The sequence below is a fragment of the Centropristis striata genome, chromosome 19 (genome assembly GCF_030273125.1).
Source record: "Centropristis striata isolate RG_2023a ecotype Rhode Island chromosome 19, C.striata_1.0, whole genome shotgun sequence".
Taxonomy (NCBI): domain Eukaryota; kingdom Metazoa; phylum Chordata; class Actinopteri; order Perciformes; family Serranidae; genus Centropristis; species Centropristis striata.
Genome location: NC_081535.1, coordinates 11,001,502 through 11,026,308, shown reverse-complemented (window position 1 = coordinate 11,026,308; position 24,807 = coordinate 11,001,502). Strand labels below are relative to the sequence as shown.

Genomic DNA, 24,807 nt, shown 5'->3' with positions numbered 1-24,807 from the left:
TTCACAGTTTTTCCAATTTTAGGACTTCACACTCACTCGTGCCCCTGTTTGCTACTGTCATGGAGAAGGTTATGTAAAGCAATGATAATTTCACTAAAAATACCCCTGAGCTGTTGCATCCAGCAAAAACCTTATCAGCTGCATTCCCAGTCTTGAAGAATCACTGTTTCACATTTAGAAGCACCAGTGAGCACTAAGTGATATGTGATTGCTGCATCTGGGGCCCCGTTTCCCCATCCTATGCCTATGTTTGGCTTTGGCTTTTCAGCAGAAAACTACTTGATCCCCTTATAAGGTGCTATGAAAAAAATACAAGTGTGCATTCTGAGGCTATCCCATGATGAGGGGGTTAAAGGTCTAGCCTATGGCAGCCAGTGTCCCTTGTTGCTGTGATGTCCTTGAGAAAGACAAAAGCACCTCTCTGCTCCGGAAGTGTGGTACCTCTTTGCCACTATACACCGATAGTGCCACTAAAACTCTGATGAATTATAGCGTACCCTATATGAAAATGATCATGTTTATTAATTATAAAGCTTTGATGATAATTGGCCCTGACTATTCAGTGATATTCTTTGAAGGCCACTTTAGGAAAGATCCACTTCTGTCTGTATATTTTAACAAGATTAACTATGAAAATCAGATAGCATTGCAAACAGAATCTAAAGTACAACTTGATGCCATTTCTATTTTAAATCCCTTTCTCCAGAACAAAACTGCATGACCCTTTATTTGTGAGATTTTACTACCCTCTAGTGGATAAAAATATAACTACATGTGGATTTTTCTCGAAATTTCATGAAAACTGTTTCTGTCTGACAAAAAAAATTTTCTTAAAAAAGATGCAGGTAAATTATCTTCCAACTTTTAACATTTGTCATATATTTTATAAGGATTATTAAGACTGACATGATTAATAAAATCATTCTTATAGGTAATTATAATATAATACTTTCTTGATAACTTTCCTAACGCCTGAAAATGTAAAATTTGCACTTAACTCGCTCAAAAATGTAATAAAACCCAATAATGTTATACTTTCACCAGTACTGTAATAAAATATCCTGACTGATATTGTAATAACATTTTTATGTAATACCTTATTACATTATTGGGAATTTATTACATTTTCAGGAAGTTGTTTTGTTGGTTGGTGGTTGTTTTCATGAGTTAGTGATCTGTTGGAAATCTGTGAAGAGGTATGTTTTGGGTAGAGTTACCTTGGGGTCTCCAGTGCTACTCAGAAGCTTATCTGAGCTGGAATTCTATCAGTCAGGATATTTTATTACATTATTGGTGAATTTATTACATCATTGCGTTTTATTACATTATGGATCGAGTTAAGTGCACATTTTATTACATTTTCAGACGTTATTACATTATCAGGATATTATTACATTATAGGGTCAAATCAAGTCAAAGTTTATTTATAGAGCACATTTAAAAACAACCTCAGTTGACCAAAGTGCTGTACAGTTATTAAAATACAGTAAAAAGCATACACAAATATAGTTATAAATAGAATAAATAGGTTTTTAATAATATTTTAAAGCTCAACAGACTGTGCAGCTCTGACCTGGAGAGGTGGAGAGGGTGCTACAGGGATCTAAGTATTTGTTATACCACAGCATTTAATGATATTTTCCCACGTTTTCCCTATTAAATGTTTTTTTAGTAGATTTCTGCTGTGACGTATGCAAAAGGGAGAACAAGACGGGTCTCGCGATATTTGCATTAGGGGTCAAAGTTGACAGTGGCCATGTGTGTAATGTTGCTTGCCGCATCCACTAAGGACAGTTAGGTACAGCGACACTTTGGATCTTATTTGTATATGCTTATGAATATAGGCATTCAAATTTGGGGCTTAAAGTCTCATTAACGTTTTTAGGAGACTGTTTATTTCGTCAGCAGAAGATTTATCCGAATATCCTGTTCTGCTCCGCGTTAGCTTCCGCCGCTCAGCTGAAATGCCAGTCTGCATCCTTTAGTTGCATGCAGGCTTAGCGAGACATGCTGAAAATCAAACAACTGTTCAGTGCCTTAGCTAAACACAGACTGACGTCAGAGAGAAACGGTAAGCAAACCTAACAAAGACAATGTGACTGTGTGTGTAATAAGGCTGCAGGGTATGTAGGAGTGTGTTCCTCTGCTGTTAAATTCGCTAAGCGTATAATCTGTTTATTTTTGTTTAAATGCGTACATGAGTCCCGTTAAAGCTCATAGGGTATGATATACTGCTGAATGGACATGTTTCTCAGAAGTAGCATTATACGGTCACAGAAAAAAATATTAGACCACCCTTGCTTTCTTCACTTTCTTGTTAATTTTAATGCCTGGTTCAACGAAAGGTACATTTGTTTGGACAAATATAATGATAACAACAAAAATAGCTCATAAGAGTTTAATTGAAGAGCTGATATATAGCCATTTTCCATGGTTTTCTTGGAAAATGGCTAAATATCAGCTCTTCAATTAAACTATTATGAGCTATTTTTGTTATCATTATATTTGTCCAAACAAATGTACCTTTAGTTGTACCAGGCATTAAAATGAACAAGACTGACTGTATCATTATCAGTGAATATGACATGTTATTATCTTCACAGGTGGCCTTTTTGAGTTATTTTGGAAGATGAGTGAAACACCCAGAGATGAGCAGACAGCCAACGTGCTGAAAAGAGCCAAAGAGGAAAATGAAGATTCTGCTGAGAAGCTGCAGGCTGAAAAAAAATTAAAAACAGAGGGCGAACAGGCTGAAGATGACAAGAAATATCCTAAAAAGAAAGTGGCCCTCCTCATGGCTTACTCTGGAAAGGGATACTATGGCATGCAGGTACATAATGTTACTGTGTTTCCCCTCTCAGCGCTTTTACTTGAAGTTTTGCTGAATGTAAATGTTTTCTGTGTTTTAGAGAAATCCTGGGACCTCTCAGTTTAGGACAATTGAAGATGAGCTGGTCACAGCACTTGTTAAATCAGGTTGTATTCCTGAAAACCATGGCGACGAGATGAAGAAGATGTCTTTCCAAAGATGTGCCAGAACAGATAAGGTATGGCTCCGTACAGGTATCGCAGCAAGAGTTAATTTCATAGCACTATAAGGCCATCGAGGCAATTTTGAAGGAAAATCAAGTATACCCTGTATTGTGCACACAGCAAGTGTATATATTTTAAGGGATAATATTAGTGAGAGGGTCATTATTATGAAATAAACCCTGAGAAAGGAAAGGTCTTTAAACAGGGTACACGTGGGGTCTTAAAAAGTGTTAAAATGTATAAAATCCAAAAACTTGAATTGAAGGCCTTAAAATGTCTAAAATTCTCTTAAAATCTCACAAAATGTCTTAAATATGTTTTTGAAAGGTCTTAAAACTTAATATTACTTTTATTTAACACAAATGCATAAACTTCAGTCTCGCTTTTAAATGTTTTGATTTTTGAGGACGCTATAACAAACTACAAAACGGAATGAAGTACCTGTGCAGCCCAGTCACAATTTAAACAATCAGAATGAAACAATCAGAAATTGAAAGACAAACAAATATTAGTTCACAATAGAGAGGCTTCTGGTGTCTTTAGTTGGGTGAAGCATTTTTTTATTCCAATGTGAAAGAGCTGTGAATAGATTCATATACTTTGCAAACAATTCCGGGCCTCCAATTTTCCATCATGTCTTTTGTACTTTTTTGCCAGTATGGATGTGAAATGGGTCTTAAATTGTATTCATTATGGTCTTAAATTTGACTTGTTGAAACCTGCAGAGACCCTGTTAAATCACCCTGAAGGGGTTTATTTTGCTATAATGACCCGCTTACTGAACATAATCATGCTTATTATGCAACTACGTCAATAAATCAATAATTGAATGAAAAGTATTGAATGATTTTATCGATTTTAAAGATTTATTTTTATTCTTTCTGCTAAAAAGTTTGACAGGTTCAGAACTGCCCATTGCAGTGGTTTATTATTTATAGCAGTGGCCTTCTGGACAGACAGACTGAATGAATGAATGCCGTAAAAACCAATCAGAATCGAGTATTTAACAAATCTTTGTAATAAACATTGTTACAACAACTGTGCTGCTGTTTGTCTGTTTGAATGTGTTTAGGGTGTGTCTGCAGCTGGCCAAGTGGTGTCTCTAAAGCTACGGTTGATCGACGACGTTATTGAAAAAATCAATGAGCATCTGCCACCACAGATCCGAGTGCTCGGTGAGACATTGGTTCCCAGTTTCCAGTTGTATTGATTGAAGCTGAAAGTAGAGTTTTAACATTTTTTACTTCTATTCCAACAGGTCTGAAGCGGGTTACCCAGGGTTTCAATTCCAAGAACAAATGTGATGGTCGTACATACACCTACATGCTTCCAACAGTGGCCTTTTCCCCAAAAGACTATGATCCTGCCAATATAGCAGCCTGGAGCGTGGAGCCAGAGACTCTAAAGAGAGTGAACCGTCTGTTTGCTCTCTACAAAGGCACCCACAACTTCCACAACTTCACCTCTCAGAGGGCTCCGACCGACCCCAGCAACCGCCGCTACATCATGGAGATGTCTTGCGGTGAACCTTTTATCAGGAGCAACATTCAGTTTGCAGTGATCACCGTACGAGGCCAGAGCTTCATGATGCACCAAATCCGGAAGATGATCGGCCTGGTGATTGCCGTGACAAAGGGCTATGCGGATGAGGAAGTGATTGAGCGGAGCTGGGGACTGGAGAAGGTGGATGTGCCCAAAGCTCCGGGACTGGGGCTGGTCCTGGACAAAGTTCACTTTGACCGGTACAACAAACGATTCGGAGGAGACGGGCTGCATGAGCGGCTGGAATGGGACCGTGAGAACGAGGCGCTCCAGGCCTTCAAGGAGGCTCACATCTACCCCACCATTGTTGAAACGGAGTGTCAGGAGGGCTCCATGGTCAGCTGGATGGCCACACTTCCTATCCATGACTTTAATGCCACAGCTACTTACATAGGAGACAAAAAAGACCAGAAACAGGTATTTGGAATAGATTGAGAGAACATTCACTTAAAACTCTGATGATTGAAGTAACAAATAATTCTGTTGCATATTCTTTTTTATTAATTGTTGCTCTGATTTTCCCCCAGGACAATGCAGAAGTAGGAAATGACTCAGATTAGGTCACCCTGCCTGCTGAGAAAGAAGAGGCATCTTCTCACCATTACATTCTCTCTTTTTGTTGGGAATCAGCTTTCCTTTTTATATATCCTCCAAGACTTTTTGTGGGATTCAGTTCTCTTCCAATTAATTCTCTTATACAAATGTTATTAAACAAACCACAAAATAATAAAAGCCTCTTTGTTCTTTGTTGTACCCCGATTGTTTCCTTGTGTTAATTTTGCACATTAACAACTGCTTATGCTCTTTGTCAACATGTGTCTCAGCTCAGATCGCACCTTATATTGTCATAACTTCAGAATCCACAGTCCAGATTTTAGAAATTGAGCTCAATCACATATGAGGTTCCTATACTTAAATCAAGTGTCTTTGTGATCAGATATTTATTAGACATGTAAGCTTTTTATGCCTTTTCTGTTGAATTTCTTCATAAATGAGCGACATTTGCATGCCCTCATTAAGTCTGTTAATCCCCCTTTTTATTGAAAAGTATATTAGTGTTTGTAAGATCCCACAAACCTTAGATCATGTTGATTTCGTAAAATAGAAGAAACTGGATATTGAATGACAGACTATGTGAACATCTTATCGTCAGGCCATTTTTTCCTGACATTTTTAACTAGGTAACCACTATTAAAAACAGGCCACTTTTATATCAGCTACAGTAGTGAAGATGGCAACACATTTATATTATAAACATTCATTATTAATTACTTTGACTTCATGTTTTGGTCAAAAAGTTATTTGTTGGCAGAACTCAGCTGAGGTACTCAAAGTAAATTTTTGTTAATATTTTAAAAGTACTTGAGCAGTGATTTGGTGCACATAAATAGTAAAACCTAAACAAGAACTTCACCCTCCAGCCAACAGGCGGCGACACATCAGTTAAATGTTTGGAACTAGTGTTGCATTCAATGACCTGTGGATTTACAGTAAAGTAAAACACCTCAATTGTGATTTCCGCACTTTCAGGGTCAGGAAAGAAAATAAAAATAGAAAAACGTACATACATCATGCAAAGCTTTCAGCAGTAATATTGATAAAATCTTTTCTCTTTAAATTATTCATAAACGATCCTGTATGTTTCATTATGTTCCTGATAATCGTAATTACCGTACTTTCCAAATGTCACTTGAACATAACATCACTCAGTAAACATGGCGCCGGCCAAAAAACGCAACGTGAGTTCGGCAAAAACAACCGAACAAAGTGTAAAAACAGCTAAAATTGACCTTAACAGCAAAGTCGAGAGTATACTTGAGAGTAGAAAAAATGCCAACGATGTTTTCGACATCCTCGAGTTCCTTCAGGTAAATATACGCAACAAATTCCCACTATTTGAACATCCCAAATACATGCTGGTCAGCTAGCTTTATTGATACCACGCAGGATGTTACTTTTAGGTTACTAAAACACTACTCTATGTGTTCTTCATATTCGTTTGCAGTCAGAAAAAGAGAAGGATATTGTCAACGCTGCCAATGCGTGCAGCACGTTGTTCTGCACCTTGTTGGAGAAGAAAGAGCTGTTTTTGGGAAAACTGCCCGCAGAGGATGATGCGTTGAGTGGTGAGTTCAACTAATACGCTAATAATGAAAGATAACTGACTACAGTTAACTTATGAGATGGATGTTGACAAGTTTCTCACAAGCACTGCTGCACATACTGCTTGTGAGACTGATCAAATAAATATGTTAAAAGTGTTAAAAGTCATATATCATGAACATATAATTAAGCATTTGACATTTCGTCACACTGTTAAAATAATCACCTAAGTCATTTTTTGTCCAATTTTTTTTTTTTTTTTTTTTTTAAATCATCTCTTCATGACGCCGGCCACCTATGGTAAAATCGCCTACATCCTCAGTTGATCAGATCATGTGATTTTACCCCTTTAAGATAATGGCCTATGTCAAGTGTGTGACTTAAGTGGATTTATTATGCCTAAGTCAAAATAAAATGTGACTTTAGCAATTTTTTGAACATGCCATTGTGACTTAAGCAAGATATGGTAACACTTTATTTTGAAGGTGTCTACATAAGAGTGACATGAGCGTGTCATAAACATGACATGGGATGTGTCGTGAACATTAATGACACTTTGAAGTAACATTAATGCTCATGATATTTGTCATGTCATGTTTCTGACAGGCTTGTGTGACTCTTATGTAGACACCTTCAAAATAAAGTGTTACCATATCTTGCTTTACTCACAAAGGCATGTTCAAAAAATTGCCTAAGTCACACACAGTGTTATTACTATGCCAATAGCCATCCTTTGTTACATCCTTTTTGAGTAAAATGATCAATAAATGTCATATGTTACACTTTTGGTGAAGTTTTTTGTGTTTCCTGCAAAACTTGAAAAAAATGAGTTGGGTGATTATTTTAACAGGGTGACGATATTTAATATGTATTTCAGCCCTGAATATATACAGTCATGAAAACAATTATTAGGCTGCCCTTGTTTTCTTCAATTTCTTGTCAATTTTAATGGCTGTTACAACTAATATTCTGATAATGCAATATAACTAATTACAGTTAATATATGAGGTGGATGTTAACAGGTTTCACACATACTGCTTGTGAGACTGATAAAACTAAAAAGTGTTAAAGTTCAAATATAATTATAACATATAATGAACCTATGCATTAGACATACAGATGCATCTCAATAAATTAGAATTTGATGGAAAAGTCCATTTGCAGTAGTTCAAGTCAAATAGCCCCAACCAAGTACTGAGTTCATATAGATGGACATACTTTTCAGAGGCCAGCATTTCCATGTCAAACATACTTTTTAAAATTGGTCTTTTGTAATGTTTGAAATGGTTGAAAATTTGTTTGAGACACTGGATTTTAGGTCTTCATTGAATAAAAACTGAAATAATTAATTATTAAATAAATAAGCACATGAAATGTATCATTCTGTTTGTAAGGGATCTATATAACGTGTTATTTCCACTTTTTGAATTGAATTACTGACATAAATAAACTTTTCTTTGATATTCTAATTTATTGAGATGCACCTGTATTTAATACAGTTCAGCCCTTATTATATAACATGTATAAAACAGACTGTATCCACTACTTGGGGTTTAACTGTCCTGCAAACTTGCATCAGATGAGTACAGATCATATCCTCTTTCGGTTTGTGTGTCTGTATCTGTTCTGGTTCAGGTGAGCATAGTGCTGAAGAGAAGTATCGCATATTCATGAGACATCGTTACAACAGCTGTGTGGAGACGCTGCTCGAGCACCTCAGCCATGATCTTCACAGTGTCAAGGTGAGATGAGGGAAAGCTTCATGGAAATAGTTCTCAACACGCTTGATGAAGAAAGCACCATGCTGCTTTTAATGTAACATTTGTTTGAACAAGCACTGAAGTCTGGAGTCATGATTTCTATTTAATTACTCAAACATTTACGATGGACAAACATCAATAAAAGGGCCACACCAAAGTGAGATTGCACCAGTGAGACATGCAGGAAACATTGTTCTCTCAGTCCATATGGTTCTTTTATACTATTCTTTTCATGCATGTATTTTAAAGATAGGTAAACTGATATTACTACCATTTAGGGCTGCGCGATATATACCAAAATTCATATCCTGGTATATTAAGGCTCGCAAAGTGAGAGCAAATGTTCAGTCAAAGTCAAAGCCAAATATGACATGTCAGAAGTAGTTTTATTGAAACCATTTATTAAAGTGAAAATGAATACTGCAGGAGTACCTTTTAAAAAAAATCAAATCTCCATAAAGTGCACTTTTAAATAAAAAATATCTTAAATAAAAATAGCATATGAAATAAAACAGGCTAATCTTTTTTTAAAATGAATATATTTATATGAGAAAAGAATAACGAACATTAAAAAATAACTAAATATGACAAACCCTAGTAAGGGCAGCATTTATATATAAAGAAAGAAAAAAAAAACTATATTGATATATGCAGTATGGTCTAATTCCATATCATATTTAAAGATATATCGATATATATTTTTTCTATCGATATATCGCCCAACGCTACTACCAATATTCTGGAGTCATCATCCTCTTTGATCAAGTCAGCTTGTTCTCTTTTGCCCTGATAAATTAACTATTGTCTGTAAGCTATTAAAGTATTACTGAAAGCCATGAAAATAATCAAAGATAACAAAGGGAATCAAGTATTAAAGGGTAAATTATTTACTTTTTGCGTGTCATGGCTGCCAATGACAACCATCATTTGCTTCTTTTTCATTAAAAAAAAGTAATTTGTCATCGTCCTGCACTTGGGGACTTGAAAAAGGAACTCATATTGTCTGTATTTTATTTCAGTTTTTGAACATAAATCAAATCAAATCAAACTATATTTATATAGCGCTTTTCATACATATAAATGCAACACAAAGTGCTTTACAAGAAAATAAGAATAAAAACAGACAATAAAAATTACAAAACCCACCCCTCCCTTCCCCACATACACATCTGTATGTACACATACACATACATGCACACACACGCACATAGACACGCACGCACGCACACACACTCAGAATCACACACAGCACATATTGGTTGACAGTGTAGAGACATGGCAAGGCACCGAGGATCCAGATGAGAAAAAAGCAACCTGTGGGAACACAAATAACGCATAAAAGCATAAATTAAACTGTCTTAATACAGGAGAGCGCCCTGTGTTGCCTGATGAAGTTTGCTGCAGGAGAAGGACAGCATCCTCTTGAGGACTTGGACTGGAGTGAACACTACAGCTTCCCAAGAGAACTCATCCTGGTAAGATTTTGTGCCACACAACCTGGTGCTCAGTGGTGGGATCTGTAAAGGTTTCAGGATTGTTGATTGGAAGCCCAAAAACAAAACACAACTGGAGAAAAAAGTCTGGTCTCAATGACGGCTTTATTTAGGTCACAAGTTATACAGCACTGGGCTCAAACTGACATAGCTCTTGCAGGATCCCAGTCAGAATGAGCCCCGATTTCTGTTATAATTCACATTTCATCTTCTTGAGCTGGGCCCGCCCTGTACAGAAGTTGGACTTAAATGCAACCGAATTCTATTGGCCAGTTACCAATGACGTCGTCAGGCCAACAGCTGTCCTACAGACACGTATCTATGAGTTACAAAGCCTAAATATGATAAAATGCAGCTTGTAGTCACATCTTACTTCTGTGGGAACACAAACTGTGGCAAAACACATTCTGAGCTATCTGAGCTGTTGGCCTTCTTATAATTATTCAAATATAACAGATTGATAATTCCCTGTATCCTGTGTGACTTCCAGTCATTTCTGATCTTTCTGTTATTTCATAATCAGGCGGTGGTGGAAAGACTACTGTCCAAAACTACAGACAACTCCCTGCTGATCTCCAGATTCCAGGAGTTCCTTGAGATGGAGGATGTACGCTTTTATGTTATGAGCTCCATTCGGGACAACGTGGGTCATGTCATGGACAAAAAAAAGGGGGTAGGAGACCTGTGTAGTGCTTCGCTAATCTGCTGTGGCTCTGCTAAGCTGCCAATGCTGTAATTTTTATACTGTATATGTTACTTGGTTTGCTGATTTCTATGGGCTTCTCTTGTTCTTCTTAGGCTCTGCTGCCTGTATATCAGAACAACGTGTTCACCCTCATGTCCAACATCAGCGTACCAAGCCAGGAGTCTGAGCTCACCAACTTTATGGTCAAACAAGAAGGTGAGACCTGCGTTTTGACAACACAGTGGTGTGACTTTCTTCTTTGGTGAACTGCTATTATGTGGGGAGGAAGGCTGTTTTTGTTAGTTTTGAATGTAATTTTTTACAAGTTATTAAACTGATGTATTCTTTTCCAGCTAAGCATGAGGACTGGAAAGCGGCTAAACTGAATGTAAGTAAAATATTTCATATATATTTATATATATATACATATTTCTTAACTCAAAAGTTTCCTAAATACAGTTTTAAATGTTCTTCTTGATCACAGGAACATAAGCGTGTCTTTGAGAGGATGTGGCTGGGCTTTCTAAAGTATAAGGTATTCTAATAATCTTGATTCCACTACATTCTTCGTTTTAATTATCTAAATCCCTGTATACTGCCCTACAAAGCCTGACTGCAGTAACCACATTTTATGTCTGTTTTATCTTGTGACAAATTTTTAGATTTCAAATTTGTTTTATTTCAGAGAAAAAATAATGTAAAAATTGCAATAACTACAAAATCCACTGTGATACAGTGTAGCCTTTTATTTCTTCATTGTCTTGAATAGTGAAGACAAGAATAATAGAAATTATAAGTTTATTTGATAGGGAAATAAAAAAAAACAGAGTGCAGTAACTACATTTTTGGGGTCAAAGGTCAAATACATTGTCATGATTTTGAGCATAAAAATGACATCGTCAATACGTGTAGAAAGACTGTCATATCACTAACCTACCTATAACCCATTTGGCTGGCCAATTAAAAAAAACTTTTAAAGCAGTTTTTCTTAGTTTTACCCTTTGCGTAGTTACTGCAGTTAGGCTTAGTCGGGCAGTATACATCTATGACACTGTCATCTCATCTCTCCATTGTAGTTGCCAGGTAACATGTATAAAAAGATCTTGGTGATCCTCCATGAATCCATTTTGCCTCACATGAGTAAACCCACACTGATGATCGACTTCTTGACTGCTGCCTATGATGTCGGTAAGTTGCCACTTAGTTGTGACAAATAATTTAATGTGAGCAGACAGTAACTACTTCAGAGTAACTATAGTGGCATGTTTACATCAGAACCTTGGGAAGTTTTATTTCTATTGGATGATGCTGGTAATCATGATGCTGGTGTTATGTCATTGTGTTGAACAGGTGGGGCAATCAGCCTGCTGGCCCTCAATGGACTTTTTGTCCTCATACATCAACACAACCTGTGAGTATTGCATGAAAATGTAAAATGTGGCCACATTTAATTGTCACATTTGTAAAAACTTAGATATGATCTCTGATGAAGATTTTATCGTTGATGTTAAGGTTATCAAAAATTTTTTGATTCTTTATGAGATAACATTTCTCAACATACGTCAACAGAAAAAGGTTTTCTGTAGTCTCTCCTCTGTAGTACTTTGATTTTATACTTTTTTTTTATGTTGGTACAAACATTTTGGCTATTTAGTCACAAGTCATGAACAAAGTTTTCTTCTCTACTAAATGTAAACTTTTTTCCAACTAAGAGAGAAATGTCTCCAAACAAGTTCTTCTGAATCACTTAAAACAGCTCATTCATAGTTTATTAAATTTATTGTCATGCGGAGGAACATGGAAGTTCTATGATTGAGAAAAAGTAGTGCCAAATGAAACAGCTGTGGATAGCAACAAAAATCGGTGTACATATAGTTTACCTTTAAAAATAGAGCCTGGCTGCTTGTTTTTAGATGTGAAACTGATTTTTTTATATTGTGATGCCAAATGAATCAGTAAACTCAGTTTCAAAGTTCCGGATCCATGCAAGCTGCTTATACAAGGGCCAAAAGCAGAGTAAAATATGTTTTTGAATGGCATATTGCAATACTGTACTATATGTTGTGTGTGTTTGTTTTTGCAGAGATTACCCAGATTTCTACAAGAAGCTGTATAATCTGCTTGAGCCTTCTGTTTTCCATGTGAAGTACAGAGCACGCTTTTTCCACCTAGCTAACCTCTTCCTTAGCTCCAGGTAAGATCATTCGTGCTTCTCTACGAAAAAAAACTGATGAGCCCCACTGGTCTAAAAGCGATACTGCAACTGTAGTTTCTGGGTAGAATGTGCTTATCTGATTCAAACTGACTGATATCGGATATTTAAACTGTCAACCTAGTAATTTGCTTCATAGCATTCAAGATAATTATCATAAAAACTCAAAAAGCATATATGCATTAGCAACATAGTTTATGCTGTTTGTGCATTTCTCCAGTCACTTGCCGGTGTACCTCGTGGCTGCGTTTGCCAAACGCCTGGCTCGTCTGGCTCTCACCGCGCCGCCCACAGCCCTCCTCACAGTGCTGCCCTTCATCTACAACCTGATCCGTCGCCACCCATCCTGCAGAATCCTCGTTCACAAGCCCAGCACAGAAGATGGTGAGTGCCCGTCGATCTCCTGTTTATGTTTGGAGATTCTCAACATCTTGAATTTAATGAGTATTTAACCTTTTTAAGTGAGTTTTGTTTCTATTTCTAGTCTGATTATATATCAAATGGTTTTAACTATTTCACTGTGATGTACAAAAGTCTTCTACACATTTTAGTATATACGTAAATATTTTGTTTGTATTCATAATGACAGAGCCTTTGGAGGATCCGTATCTAATGGATGAAGAGGATCCTGCTCAGTGCCGTGCCTTAGAGAGCAGCTTGTGGGAGATTAAGGTGTGTATAGCATGTGGTGGTTTTAGACTCTCAAATGAATCATCCATGACACCGACTACAACTGCCAGCCAAGGATTTTATCATGTTGACTGGAAAAAAAGATGAAGGAATATCATACATTTAGGAGTCTCACTTAGTGACTAGAACCATAGCTTTTTTTTGGATAAATGTTTACATGTGTGTTTCTTTTCCCTTTGCTGCAGACACTGCAGAAGCATTACCATCCAGATGTGGCCAAAGCTGCCGTGTCGATCAACACACCTCTGTCAGAGCTAGAGGAGGACATCAGCGAGCTGCTGGAGATAACAACATATGAGGTGATGTCACACTTCTTCATCTATTTCTCTGAAGTTTCATAGCTTAAATGACAAGCACACAATGTTTTATATTATGTTGAAACTAAATGATTTTAGTTATCTTCATTAATGCTAATAGTAATCTGAGTAACATGAATATTGAAACAAGTTCTACAACATAAACGGCAGAAGAGGTTGTGTGTCAGTATCGCAAATTACAGCACGTAGGTACGCATCGCGGCTCACGTTTCACTGCACATATGTACGTATCGCGGCTCGTGGTGCAACACCATTTTTCTCATTATAAGACACACGTACTGTCCGCGGTTGTAAAAAAGGCTGCAGTTTCTGTGGATTTATATTGTAAACCACTGACCTTGGTTAAGGGCAAAAAGCTTCCTGGTAAGGCGTTATAAAAGACAGTTTAAACAGTAAATAAATGTACGTATATTTCGGTAGTGAAGTAGTTACAAGGGTCACGTGACTACCGCAAGTTACATTAAGTTACGTTCAAAAACGTGATTCATGTAACTTAAGTTAAAAATGGTTCACTTTTGTTTTCACCCGGGGACGCAAACCCCACTCTCCTGGGTGAAAATCTGCCTTTTTCAACTTCGATTGGGTGTCAATCACTACTATTACTACTAGGGTTGTCAAAAGTATCGATACTAAAACGTTGTATCCCGATACAATATTCATTTTCAAAAGTATTGAGTATCTGAAGCTTGTTATCATAGTTGCAGTTTCTTTTTGCACAACTGTTTTTTATTATAAATATTTAACCTGTGGTTCTGTTAATTTTTACGTGTTGCATTTTTCTTGTTAATAAAAATATTAAATTGTTACATTTTGTTAAATTTTGGGGTCTTTGTTTTTATCCTTCTGGCATCGAAAATGGTATCGAGTATCGAATATTTTCCTGAGTATCGGTATCGAGTTGAAAATTTTCATATCGTGACAACCCTAGCCTGTACACACAACCTATATTGACGTTTTTGACGGGAGAACAGGCTGAATATTGTGTCCCCTGTTGTTATCCACAGCTGATGGAGAGAGACCTGAAGCAGGCTCAGACCAAGAAAGTCCCCCTGGAGTTTGAAACTGCCACCCAGTTACTAAAAGGAGGGGGAGATGTGTTAGGACAGCACTTCTGTTTGGATTAGAACAAGGACCTGCATTCACAGCATGGTATACATTTCTGGGACCAGTTCATCCATCAAGGTGCATGTTGCAGCCTGCAGCAGCAGCAGCAACAAGGACAGAAATGCATTGAATCTGGAGTTTTGTTTTATGTTTTCTCCATCATCATTTATGTCTCTGATTTGTAACTTTCTGACATCACATCAGTAAAAAACTTTTCCAAAGCTCTTGGTGAATACTTTTCCTTTTCTTGTCAGAGATTGTTAAATTAAATAATTTACAAATTAAGGGGATTACACATACACACGTACATTGAGAAACTGTTTCCAATATGTTAACACTTATTTTATTTCCATTGAGCTAAGTAAATAATAGTGATACATTTATAATCATCATTTCATATCTGTATATTGAAGCTCCCATCAGGCTACTACTAGTAAGAGTAATTGATTTAATCTGTGCAAAACAATGTTTTGTTTTTAATACTCATAAAAAATGTTTTCAATTGTCTTTAATTTGTTGCGAGCAGACATATAATAGGCCATTCTTTATGAAATATTCAATCTCTATGATCTCCTGCTACATGTATTCACATTTTTTTATTCACAGTTCTCACTTAGTGTTTTTAGTTTTAAAATCCTTTAAATTCAAATTCAATGAGAATTATTAAGAATTCCATCATTATAAAACAGCTTAAAATCTATTCAGCAAAAAGTTTTTAAAAAATGTATCAATATTCTACATTAAAGAAACAATCAAAATCTTCAATATTTAAAGAAAAAATATGTATAGAAATAAATTGTTATGAAAACATAAACTCCTCAATTGCAAGTTATGACCATATAAGTGACCATATAAGATAGTTTCCTCGGTCACTTTAATCATCCAAAATCTCAGTGTATTTTATCATACAGATGTAGTTTTAGCTTTAGGTTTCAACTTAAAACACAAAACCCTACCAATTCACAGTAACATGGACTGCAACTACAGAGCTATTGTATGCTAATGTTGCTAAGATGCTAATGCACCGTTATATTTTTATATTTTATATTACAATAAGTCCTCAACCAGGTGGTTTTTATCCCCTGTTAACCGAAATGATGTTCGATAATTCAAAATCAATTTATTTCACATAGCTTATGTAAGCTAATGTTAGCTCCAGCTGCTTTAAGCTGGACTAGCCCTAGGCTCCCAAAGGTGGTGTTATTTCTACAACTTGGAAAAAAGAAGACGTTTAAAAACAGCAAAATAGGACTTATATGTCTGAGACAAAGTCACATTATAATTCCTGGGTAACTTGAATAACTGAACTGATCCCAACAATCCCAACAAACAAAATGTCTGCAGCAAAGCTAGTTCAGACCGGTTCAAACTGGGCCTTTCAACGCTATCTGTTGTCATAAAAAGGTTTGATTTGGTAATATATACGTATAAATATATAAAACATTACTCATACTATTATATTTGTGAGCCACATGGGGTCCATGGGGATTTTTTTTGTGGGCAACCCCCCAAATGATAAAAATGCTGTTTTTTCAAATTCAGTTCTGTATTTCTAAGTGTAATGAGGTCAGAATCAGGACTTCCATAGAAAGCTTATCAGGCTCTTCATGTCTGTTTGTGTGTTGGGGAGTTTCTCTGCTCTGAAGTGGCAACAAATTATAAATCTTAATGCAGAGTTTAAGGCTCTGCAGAGCCACTCAAGCGTTTTCACTTATCCAGATTGATTGCACCCAGTCTAAAGCCCTTTACATACTCCATAAGAAGAGATTAATTGGTTGTTGTTCTCGAGGAGGCAAGAATAAGTAAAAAGGTATTTCTGGCCAGGACATTTCATACTTCGCGGAAGTCGTCATAGGGCCCTCCTACTGCAGCACACGTCTCATTCAAATTAAAATTTCTGACCAATCAAACAATAGTTCTTCTTGGACACCACACAAGAACAAAGTTCTGCACAGATGATGTGTCAAGAACAGAGAAATTTGTTCTTTCTCCCAGGGCTGTAAGAACAAAATTAGATCATTGTGTTCTTGCAGCCCTGGGAGAAAGAACAAATTTCTCTGTTCTGGTGGAGAATGTATTAGCCTGAAATGAGCCTACAGTCTGCTGAAGTGACCGGATATGACATCACAGGCCTGAAATAAGCTAATCAGGTAAAGTAAAAAAACCTGTGTGGATGGTCCATGAATGTGTGTTTAAGTGCTTATTTTTCTATTAATCAGTGTCTTTTAGATGGTAGCTCACCGGTAAGTGATGTTTATAGATGGTTTATAGACAAATTATTAACCATTTACAAAGTGGTATACATATTGAATCTTTAAATGTTTTCAACCAATTTCTTAAAGGTATATGAATAATTAAAAAAATCATTAACATACTTAATATGGTGTTAAAAAAGTTATGAGTGCAACTAAAATTATTAATAAACTATTAATTATAATTTAATTGTTGTTAATAGTAAAGTAGCTATAAACTTACATTTATATACCATCTATTTTATAAATTAATTATTTGTCTAGTGCACACAACGTGAAATGTACCAAGTGGTGAGTTAGCTAACGTTAGCTAGCAAGCTAACTAACTAATGGGGAAAGGTATTTTGAAATTTATAGCCGACAGTGGGGGCATTATGCAAACTTACGGTTTAAACTGAATAACTAATTCATAAAATAAATATTTTGCAATAATGGATAAATGAAAACCGATTAATTCAAATTCCTCAGTTAGCATGCTCAATTAAGCTACATTTCACATTGTAACAACCAGTTAGTGAAATAAGTGTAATATCATGTTAAAATAGAAGAAAATATTTTCACTCCAGTGTTATAATCAGAACTGATGAAAACATGTAGTCAATGTTATTTGCACATGTGATTGGAGAATACTCTGTGCATGCAGAGGGGTTTTATTTTTTTACCAAATCTCTGTACCATTTATTCTTGTTAAGAAATTATCTCGAACATTACATTTTATGGAAGAGTGTGCTGCTGAATGAAGTGCAGGGATATAATTAAATTAAATGAGCATACCTTCCCCCAAAACATGTCAAAGGACCTAGTATTTATTTTTTATGGACCCCCCCAAATAAGTTTACTAAAAAGCACAATCTTTTAAAATTCAAATTGTGCAAAATTCCTGAATACCCCAAATTCTGAGCTTAACTTCTCACTGAAATTTATTGGGAATTTCCCCAACATTTGCAACCCAAGACACCACCACAAGAGCAAGCCTCTCTTCATATTGTGTGAACAGGTGAGAGGTTAGCCTTAAATGCTCTTTTCCATCTCCTGTTCATATTTCTTCTTGTTAAGTGTGCCATATGGGCACACAGCAGGCAGCCTTGGGTACAAGAACGCTGTGAGAGAAAATTCTGAATCATAACTGACTTCTGTTTGAAAAGAGCAAGTCATGTCAGGGAAAAGCTGTCCAAAACACAAACTTGAAGACGGACACGCCAAGGAGCAAAATACATTTGACGCTATGACTATGCAGTTTATATAGGCCTACAGCATTCCTGTAGTTTTTGTTTTTGAAGTTTTGTTGTGTTTATGTATTTTTCTTTTCTTTTTAGACTTATTCTAACTGAGGATTACAAGGCAAACACATGGCACAAGACTCTGCCAAAACCGGAAAGGGGAGAAACCAGCAGAACAGAAGATCACTGTGGAGAGGATGAAAGAAACGGACAGGCCTCACTCAGATGGGTAACAATCTTTTACTGTGATAGTAACAGTATTTTTCCCAAATTATTTTTTTGTGCATATTCTAACTGCTGTACTAGTTGCTGAAACTCGTCCACTGCAGACAAAGTGCATGCATTCAGAGCTTTAGACACCTACAGAGCTTGGAGCATGGCACCAAAATATTTTATGGCTACAGCTCAGAAAAATATTTGTCAGAGGAACTTAGTCTGTAGTCCCATAACTGAATGCTACTTGTTCCTGTGATATCTAAAAATAATCCAATTTATCTCAACTGTGCAATGCAATAATAATTATTTTAAAAAAAGGTTTACTACATGGCGTTATGTAATTAGTAAAGGTACTACTGACTACTGTCTTTTGTGTGATATCATGAAATCAATCGTTGTAATGGGCCGATAGAATAATTAATAGGTAGATGGCGAATGAAAATCCCCATTCAGGCCTGGATAATGACGTACACAGCACCCTCCTCTTACCTTGATAAATCTGTGCGAGAGATGCTTACCACTGCAGGTCCATAGATGGCTTGGCAGGGTGGGACATTTCTGCATAAATCTACAGGACTCCTGAGCTTCATGTGTTGTTGTTGTTGTTATGTCTGTCCTCCTCCTCCAGTCCCCTGCGAGGAAATAGAAGCTGTCCAAGGTGAGTCAGCACTGAGAAGCTGTTTGAACAGTTGGCTGAGGCTCTAAGATAGACGGGGGAAGAGAGAGCTGATTAATTTGACAGTTTTTCCTACTGGCTGTAAGAAAAAGCAAGTATGAAAACAAATCAGTTGTATTTCTTCTTTGTCCATGAGTTATTGAAACTTTATTGTTGATAGTATCCAGAAAAACTATTTTTTGAGTATCCCTAATCATTTTTTATGCAGTCTTATTCTGTAGTTGCTTTAATTTATTACAAAAGAAATGCATTACTCTAAAAGACAGATCACAGATGACTGAAATCAGCTGTTTGAGTGTTTATTATGATGCAGCAGTAGTCAGATAAGTCAAATCTCCTAAGGTACAAGCAGCATTAACCTTTTTAACCTTCATGTGTCACTGCATAGTAGTTACTGCGAATACGGTGTGTGTATGTGTGTGTGTGCGTGTGTGTGAGTTCATGTTTGTGCAAAGGTACAAAATAGGACAACATAGATGGGGATTTAGCGCTGACTGATAAAATCTGATGTTTTTTCCACGCTCCCCCTGTTATTGTGTTGCTGTGATACTGTAATCCTCTCTTATGTAACTGAGTGGCGCTCTCCCTCTCTCCCTCTCTCTCTCACTGAACACACTGATAAAAATGCACATGTATATATCAATCACACCAGTCAGCACCTACAAATACATGCAGATGTACTGATGCAAGGGGCAGCAATGTAAAATTAGAAATGCCAGGGATTGATTATATATTGCCAGTAAACATAAAACAGGTTATGTGATTTTAATGACAGAAGATGAAGGAATTGTACAGTAAGTGCAAAAAAACCCTATTTGCTAGATTTGTTTGTGCAATATGCCATGTATTCTTTAACGTGTTTGTTTTGTTTGTGACAAAGAAATTAATTTGTTTCAGGTCAACTTAGTATGAGAAAAAAGTCTGTATTGATAAACATACACATTTTACTCAGAAATTGTTCTTTACATGATAAACTGTGCATCGTAATGCACATTTACTTATTTTTTTCACTTCAAATTATATTTGAATGAAAGCTTTTTTGCTTGTTGAATGTATTATTTATTGTTTCAAGTGCCTGCCTACCAAAATACAAGTGCAGAAGATCGTCAGAAAAAATTATGTTGAACAAATGAAATCATGATAAAATGCAGTATTTGTGTGTAATATAAAGCCAGTAAAACTTTAATGTAATATTACTAATAAACTCTGACATTTAGGTGAATTACTGTAGATATTAGCAAGAAACTGTACTCAAGTAAATTGTGTGTGCAGAAGTTCAGTAGTTTGTTTCATTGAAATTTAGTGTTACCACAATATAAATCTGAACTAGAACAACTTAAAAAATGCTGACAGGACAATTATTTACACATTCAGTTGCATGTTTTTGTTTGTTTGTGTGTGGTTCGGTGAGTGTATGCTTTGGAGGTGTGAGGAGAATGTGAGGTTTGCAGTGCTGCTTCAGTGTGTGTAATCTCTGTTGTGTGGGTTTTTGCAGGTGATAATGCGGGATCACACGTCCGGCGCTAATGTGGAGGAGCTGCTGCGGCAGTCTCAGATGGAGTTACAGTGGATCCAGAGACAGCTGGCCATGATCGCTGCCAGAAACCTACACCATCACCACCTGCACACCAAGGGCAAGGTACTGTGGTACCACATACTATAGGCCTGTGTTACTACTACTGTTAGCACTTGATGATAACATTTCATTAGAGGAAACTATTCCTGTCTGTAAGAGTTTATATTCCTTCCAGCTATGATATTAATATCCTGTTACTAACGTAAAACAGACTTGCTCTTTTTATTTTTTATGGACAGTTGCTCAACGTAAACCTAACCTCAATATGATAATTCTTTATTACACATTTATAATAATCATCAAGATGTAACAATCGATGATGATGATGATGTTCAAAGTTATCAACTTTGTTACTTTTCTGCAATGGCAGTAATTGTGATACATGCCTTTTTTAATCTAACAACTCAATCTTTGGCCAGATATTAAGCCCTGCAAATGTAGTAAGAGGCTAAATTCCGTTTATGGAAATGGCCACTAAAATGCAAGCATTACTGGAAATAATTTAAATGCTGTAAATAATTACACTTTAATATTTTATCACTGGGAAGGCGTGTTTGCTGTATTTTCCGATCATGCTATGATTTGAAAAAAAATCTTTATTTATTGCAACTAAATTATTATATGATCTCAACATCTATTTTTGTTCTCCAGCAAGAACAATGTTGTAAATGCTGAATGTTATTTAATCTCATTCCAGCTCTTCCTGCCTTAACATTTGTAAAGTAGAGTTTTGTGTTTTTGACTGCAAATCTGTTGTTTTCCATAATCTTTTACCTTATCCGACCCTAACAAATGCACACCTGTCTGCTGCCTTTTTTTTTTTTTTAAATCTTCCTATACTGCAATTGTTTTTGGGAGCTCTGATTGTAACTGAAAGTCCATTTCCTGATTCAGATTCGCTGCACAGCACAACAGACCGCAACAGGCTTTCTGTCCTTGACCGTTACTCTTTATGGGGATAAAATATCGACTGTATAAAAGAAGTGGACATAGCCACTTTAAAGCCATTCCATTGGTTTGTGGACTACCGTTTCTTCAAGTTTCGCATTTAGGCTATCACTGTCTTGTTTTTATTGGAGCCAGAAGAAACCATATTTGGACAAGAGGGTGGATCTTGTGTGAAGTCACTTAGCTTCCCTGACTAGAGGTAAACCAAAAAACATGTTTGTGTCTATTTAAATGTACACAGTGCCATTGACACACATTGTTTAGGCTCTGTCCTGATTGACAGGTCACTGTGGTCGCGACTTGTAAATCATAAGGTAGCCACTGCCCACAGCATACCCTACTTAATTGCCTATTTTACTAGAAATGGGACCATAATATACATAATGAACTTCATGCTGTATTGAAGAAAACTTAAAACTAGAGATTGAGACCTTTCGGATAATTTCTTCATATGCCTATATGCACTTTTTGCAACCAGTAGAGTCGCCCCCTGGTGGTCATTAGAAAGAATGCAAATTTAAGGCAATGGTGTTAAGACCCGGAGGCTACGTCCACATCTTTTATACAGTCTATGGAATAAAAACATATACAGCAGCACTGCCATGCAGGCTTGAACTAACATATCAAATAACTAAATTTCCTATTTTATATCATACACATAATTAACAGTACAACCCATTTTGTTTTACTATTTATGAAATATAAATCATAACACAATTAGCTTCCTGGAAAACATGTGACATCATGTGTCATTATGTGTCACCAATAACACCCTCCCAGGTGTTTGGATTTTTCTGCCATTCTTTTTATTCCATATGGCCAGAAGAGGACAGCACATATCAGCGATAAAGATCCACCAGGTTGAGACAGAAGCCCGGTCATGACGTGCTACAAAGGCGGCAGCTTGTTTTAGTAGTTAAATGACACATTGCCTTCAGCTACTTGCATATTTAAAGGGGTCATTGCATATTTCTGCCTAATCCAGTTTCCATCTGTTCCTGAACCCCAGTCTCACAGGGCTTCATGTCATGCCTGAGAACCAATGCACTACGAGAGTAATGTGTCTACAGTAAGGACGGGAACAGAGAGCGAGCGGGTGTTGCTAGGCAACAGAGTGGAACAGAGCGTACGTTCTGCTTTCTCTTCTCACTCACGCACACTTAGTGTCTCTTTCTGTCTGTCCTCTCCTCTGTCCTGTGCCTCCGTCCCAGTGTTAAACAGAGAACGCCTATCAACTATAATACATCGAGTGCCTGCTGCTGATGCAACCTCACTTAAAACCACCGCATTGATTCAATTTTATTCCTCTGATCAGGGATTTAAAGGAGGTGAAGAGAGCAAAGGGAGGGTTGTGTCTGAGGTCTGTCCAGGAGTATGACAGTGTAGCTGTAATTTAATGCTAGAGGAAAGTTATAAGTAGTAATACCAAGGAAATAATAATGCCTAAAACATGCTAAGATGTAAAAAAGTAGGATGGAGTGATGTATGTGTTGTTGCTTCTGTCAGCAAAACAGAAAACCTTATCTTCTGTATATAAATGTATATGTAGGATATGGGAATACTGGACCATGATCTGCTCTGCATGGGAAATGTATTCTGATGGAAAAAAATGCTCATTTATGATGTAATGATTTTTACATCACTGCTCAACAGATTTACACAGTCCATTCAAATGGAAGCTGCTGTTTGTTTTTTCACTGCATGCGTGACATTTTTGGGAGAGGCGTGCACATGTCTGCGTATGAGCGAGACAGCGAGTGCAAAAAATAGGAGGGGGGATTTTAAAGCGCAACTGGAGGAAGGAGAGCAAAGAGCGCGAGAGGACGCGTTAACACATTCAGGGGTGGGACTCAGGGAGTGTGTGTGTGTCTGAGAGTGCCAAGCTCTAGCTTTTTTGCTTCCACTGTGAGGGTGAGACTCCCAGCCTGTTACAGTGGCAAGACCAGGCAAGCTATTAAAGCTGTAGATCGGAAAGGCTCATTGCAACTGCACACACAGGCACTCATGCACCGGCATACACGTGCACAGACGCATCACCTCCGCCTTTACTGCCAGCTTGTGATGTGACGGGAAGGGAGGAGAGCAATTTTGGGACAAATGGGGTACTGCCTTTAAGGTAGGCACATTGTCACTTTCTGTATCCTCAAAAACATACTGTAACCTACATGTCTTTACACACTGCTGTCCCTGTCCCCTTTTTTAGACTATTGATTTTTTTTTCATCTCAAAACACAAAGGATGCTGCTACAGCTGCTGAGATTTAATACGTTCTGGGAAACACCAGATAACATGTATTCCCTTTATGAGGTGCAGCTACTTAGTGTTCATGAATGATAGCACATTATTTCTCTCCCGAGTAGTTGACTCTTGATTTATCACAGCCTGTCTAAAGCCCACTCCAAGTTAAACACATTCATAACAACACTTACGCTGGACAAGAGTAGCTCAATAGGCTTGAAAAGACTGATTTCCTCTTTTTGAAAATCTGTTTAACGGCAGGTCAATAGCTGTACATCCACGGCTGACTAAATCAGGCAGCACTGATGCAAGTATTTCACTCACACGCCAGATGGCGATATGGCAATCTATTTAAATCAACCCTAGTGAAAATAAGATTACCTTGGGGTATCCTGGTGGGTCGCTTGGCTGAGCACACACCACTTAACCACAATGCCCTTGGTTCGAAGCCAGCCACCACATGCTGCTTTCCTAATCCATTTTGCTGGGTCCCCCCACCATAAGTCATCCAACAAAGCAGAAGTGCCATAAAAACCCTAGAAAATTATCATTTTAATAAGTGAATATTGGATGAATACATACATAGCATTTCTTTGTGTCCATGATGAATTAAAAACGGAAGCTATTAGTTACTGCGAAAGCAGAGGAAAGCTGAACTGTGCTCGGCATAAAGCACTAAAAAGCCTCTATTACATAATTATATGCTGTAACATCTTAATAGCTACCCACATTATCTGCTTTG

At 37.0% G+C, this 24,807-nt stretch overlaps 3 protein-coding genes across 3 annotated transcripts in view; all 3 read left to right on the top strand.

Annotated features, from left to right (window-relative positions):
- The first annotated feature begins 1,707 nt into the window (after positions 1-1,707).
- Positions 1,708-5,328, top strand: pus1 (pseudouridine synthase 1). The gene is made up of 6 exons (XM_059358056.1): positions 1,708-2,071; positions 2,604-2,830; positions 2,910-3,047; positions 4,106-4,208; positions 4,292-4,992; positions 5,103-5,328. The coding sequence occupies exons 1-6, from the start codon at positions 2,008-2,010 to the stop codon at positions 5,133-5,135; spliced, it is 1,266 nt and encodes a 421-aa protein (XP_059214039.1). The 5' UTR covers positions 1,708-2,007; the 3' UTR covers positions 5,136-5,328.
- Positions 5,329-6,229: 901 nt separating this feature from the next.
- On the top strand, positions 6,230-15,157 carry noc4l (nucleolar complex associated 4 homolog). Its single transcript, XM_059358099.1, has 15 exons — positions 6,230-6,443; positions 6,581-6,701; positions 8,314-8,420; positions 9,806-9,913; positions 10,455-10,604; positions 10,730-10,832; positions 10,970-11,004; positions 11,101-11,151; positions 11,693-11,804; positions 11,967-12,027; positions 12,700-12,810; positions 13,049-13,212; positions 13,418-13,500; positions 13,704-13,817; positions 14,840-15,157. The coding sequence occupies exons 1-15, from the start codon at positions 6,291-6,293 to the stop codon at positions 14,957-14,959; spliced, it is 1,593 nt and encodes a 530-aa protein (XP_059214082.1). The 5' UTR covers positions 6,230-6,290; the 3' UTR covers positions 14,960-15,157.
- Positions 15,158-16,986: 1,829 nt separating this feature from the next.
- rimbp2a (RIMS binding protein 2a) overlaps positions 16,987-24,807 on the top strand; it is a 78,651-nt gene continuing 70,830 nt past the window's right edge. Inside the window, exons 1-4 of the mRNA XM_059357808.1 lie at positions 16,987-17,089; positions 18,508-18,640; positions 19,256-19,285; positions 20,799-20,942. Coding sequence (XP_059213791.1) covers positions 20,805-20,942 — 138 coding nt within the window. The 5' untranslated portion in view covers positions 16,987-17,089; positions 18,508-18,640; positions 19,256-19,285; positions 20,799-20,804. The remainder of the gene's footprint in view (positions 17,090-18,507; positions 18,641-19,255; positions 19,286-20,798; positions 20,943-24,807) is intronic.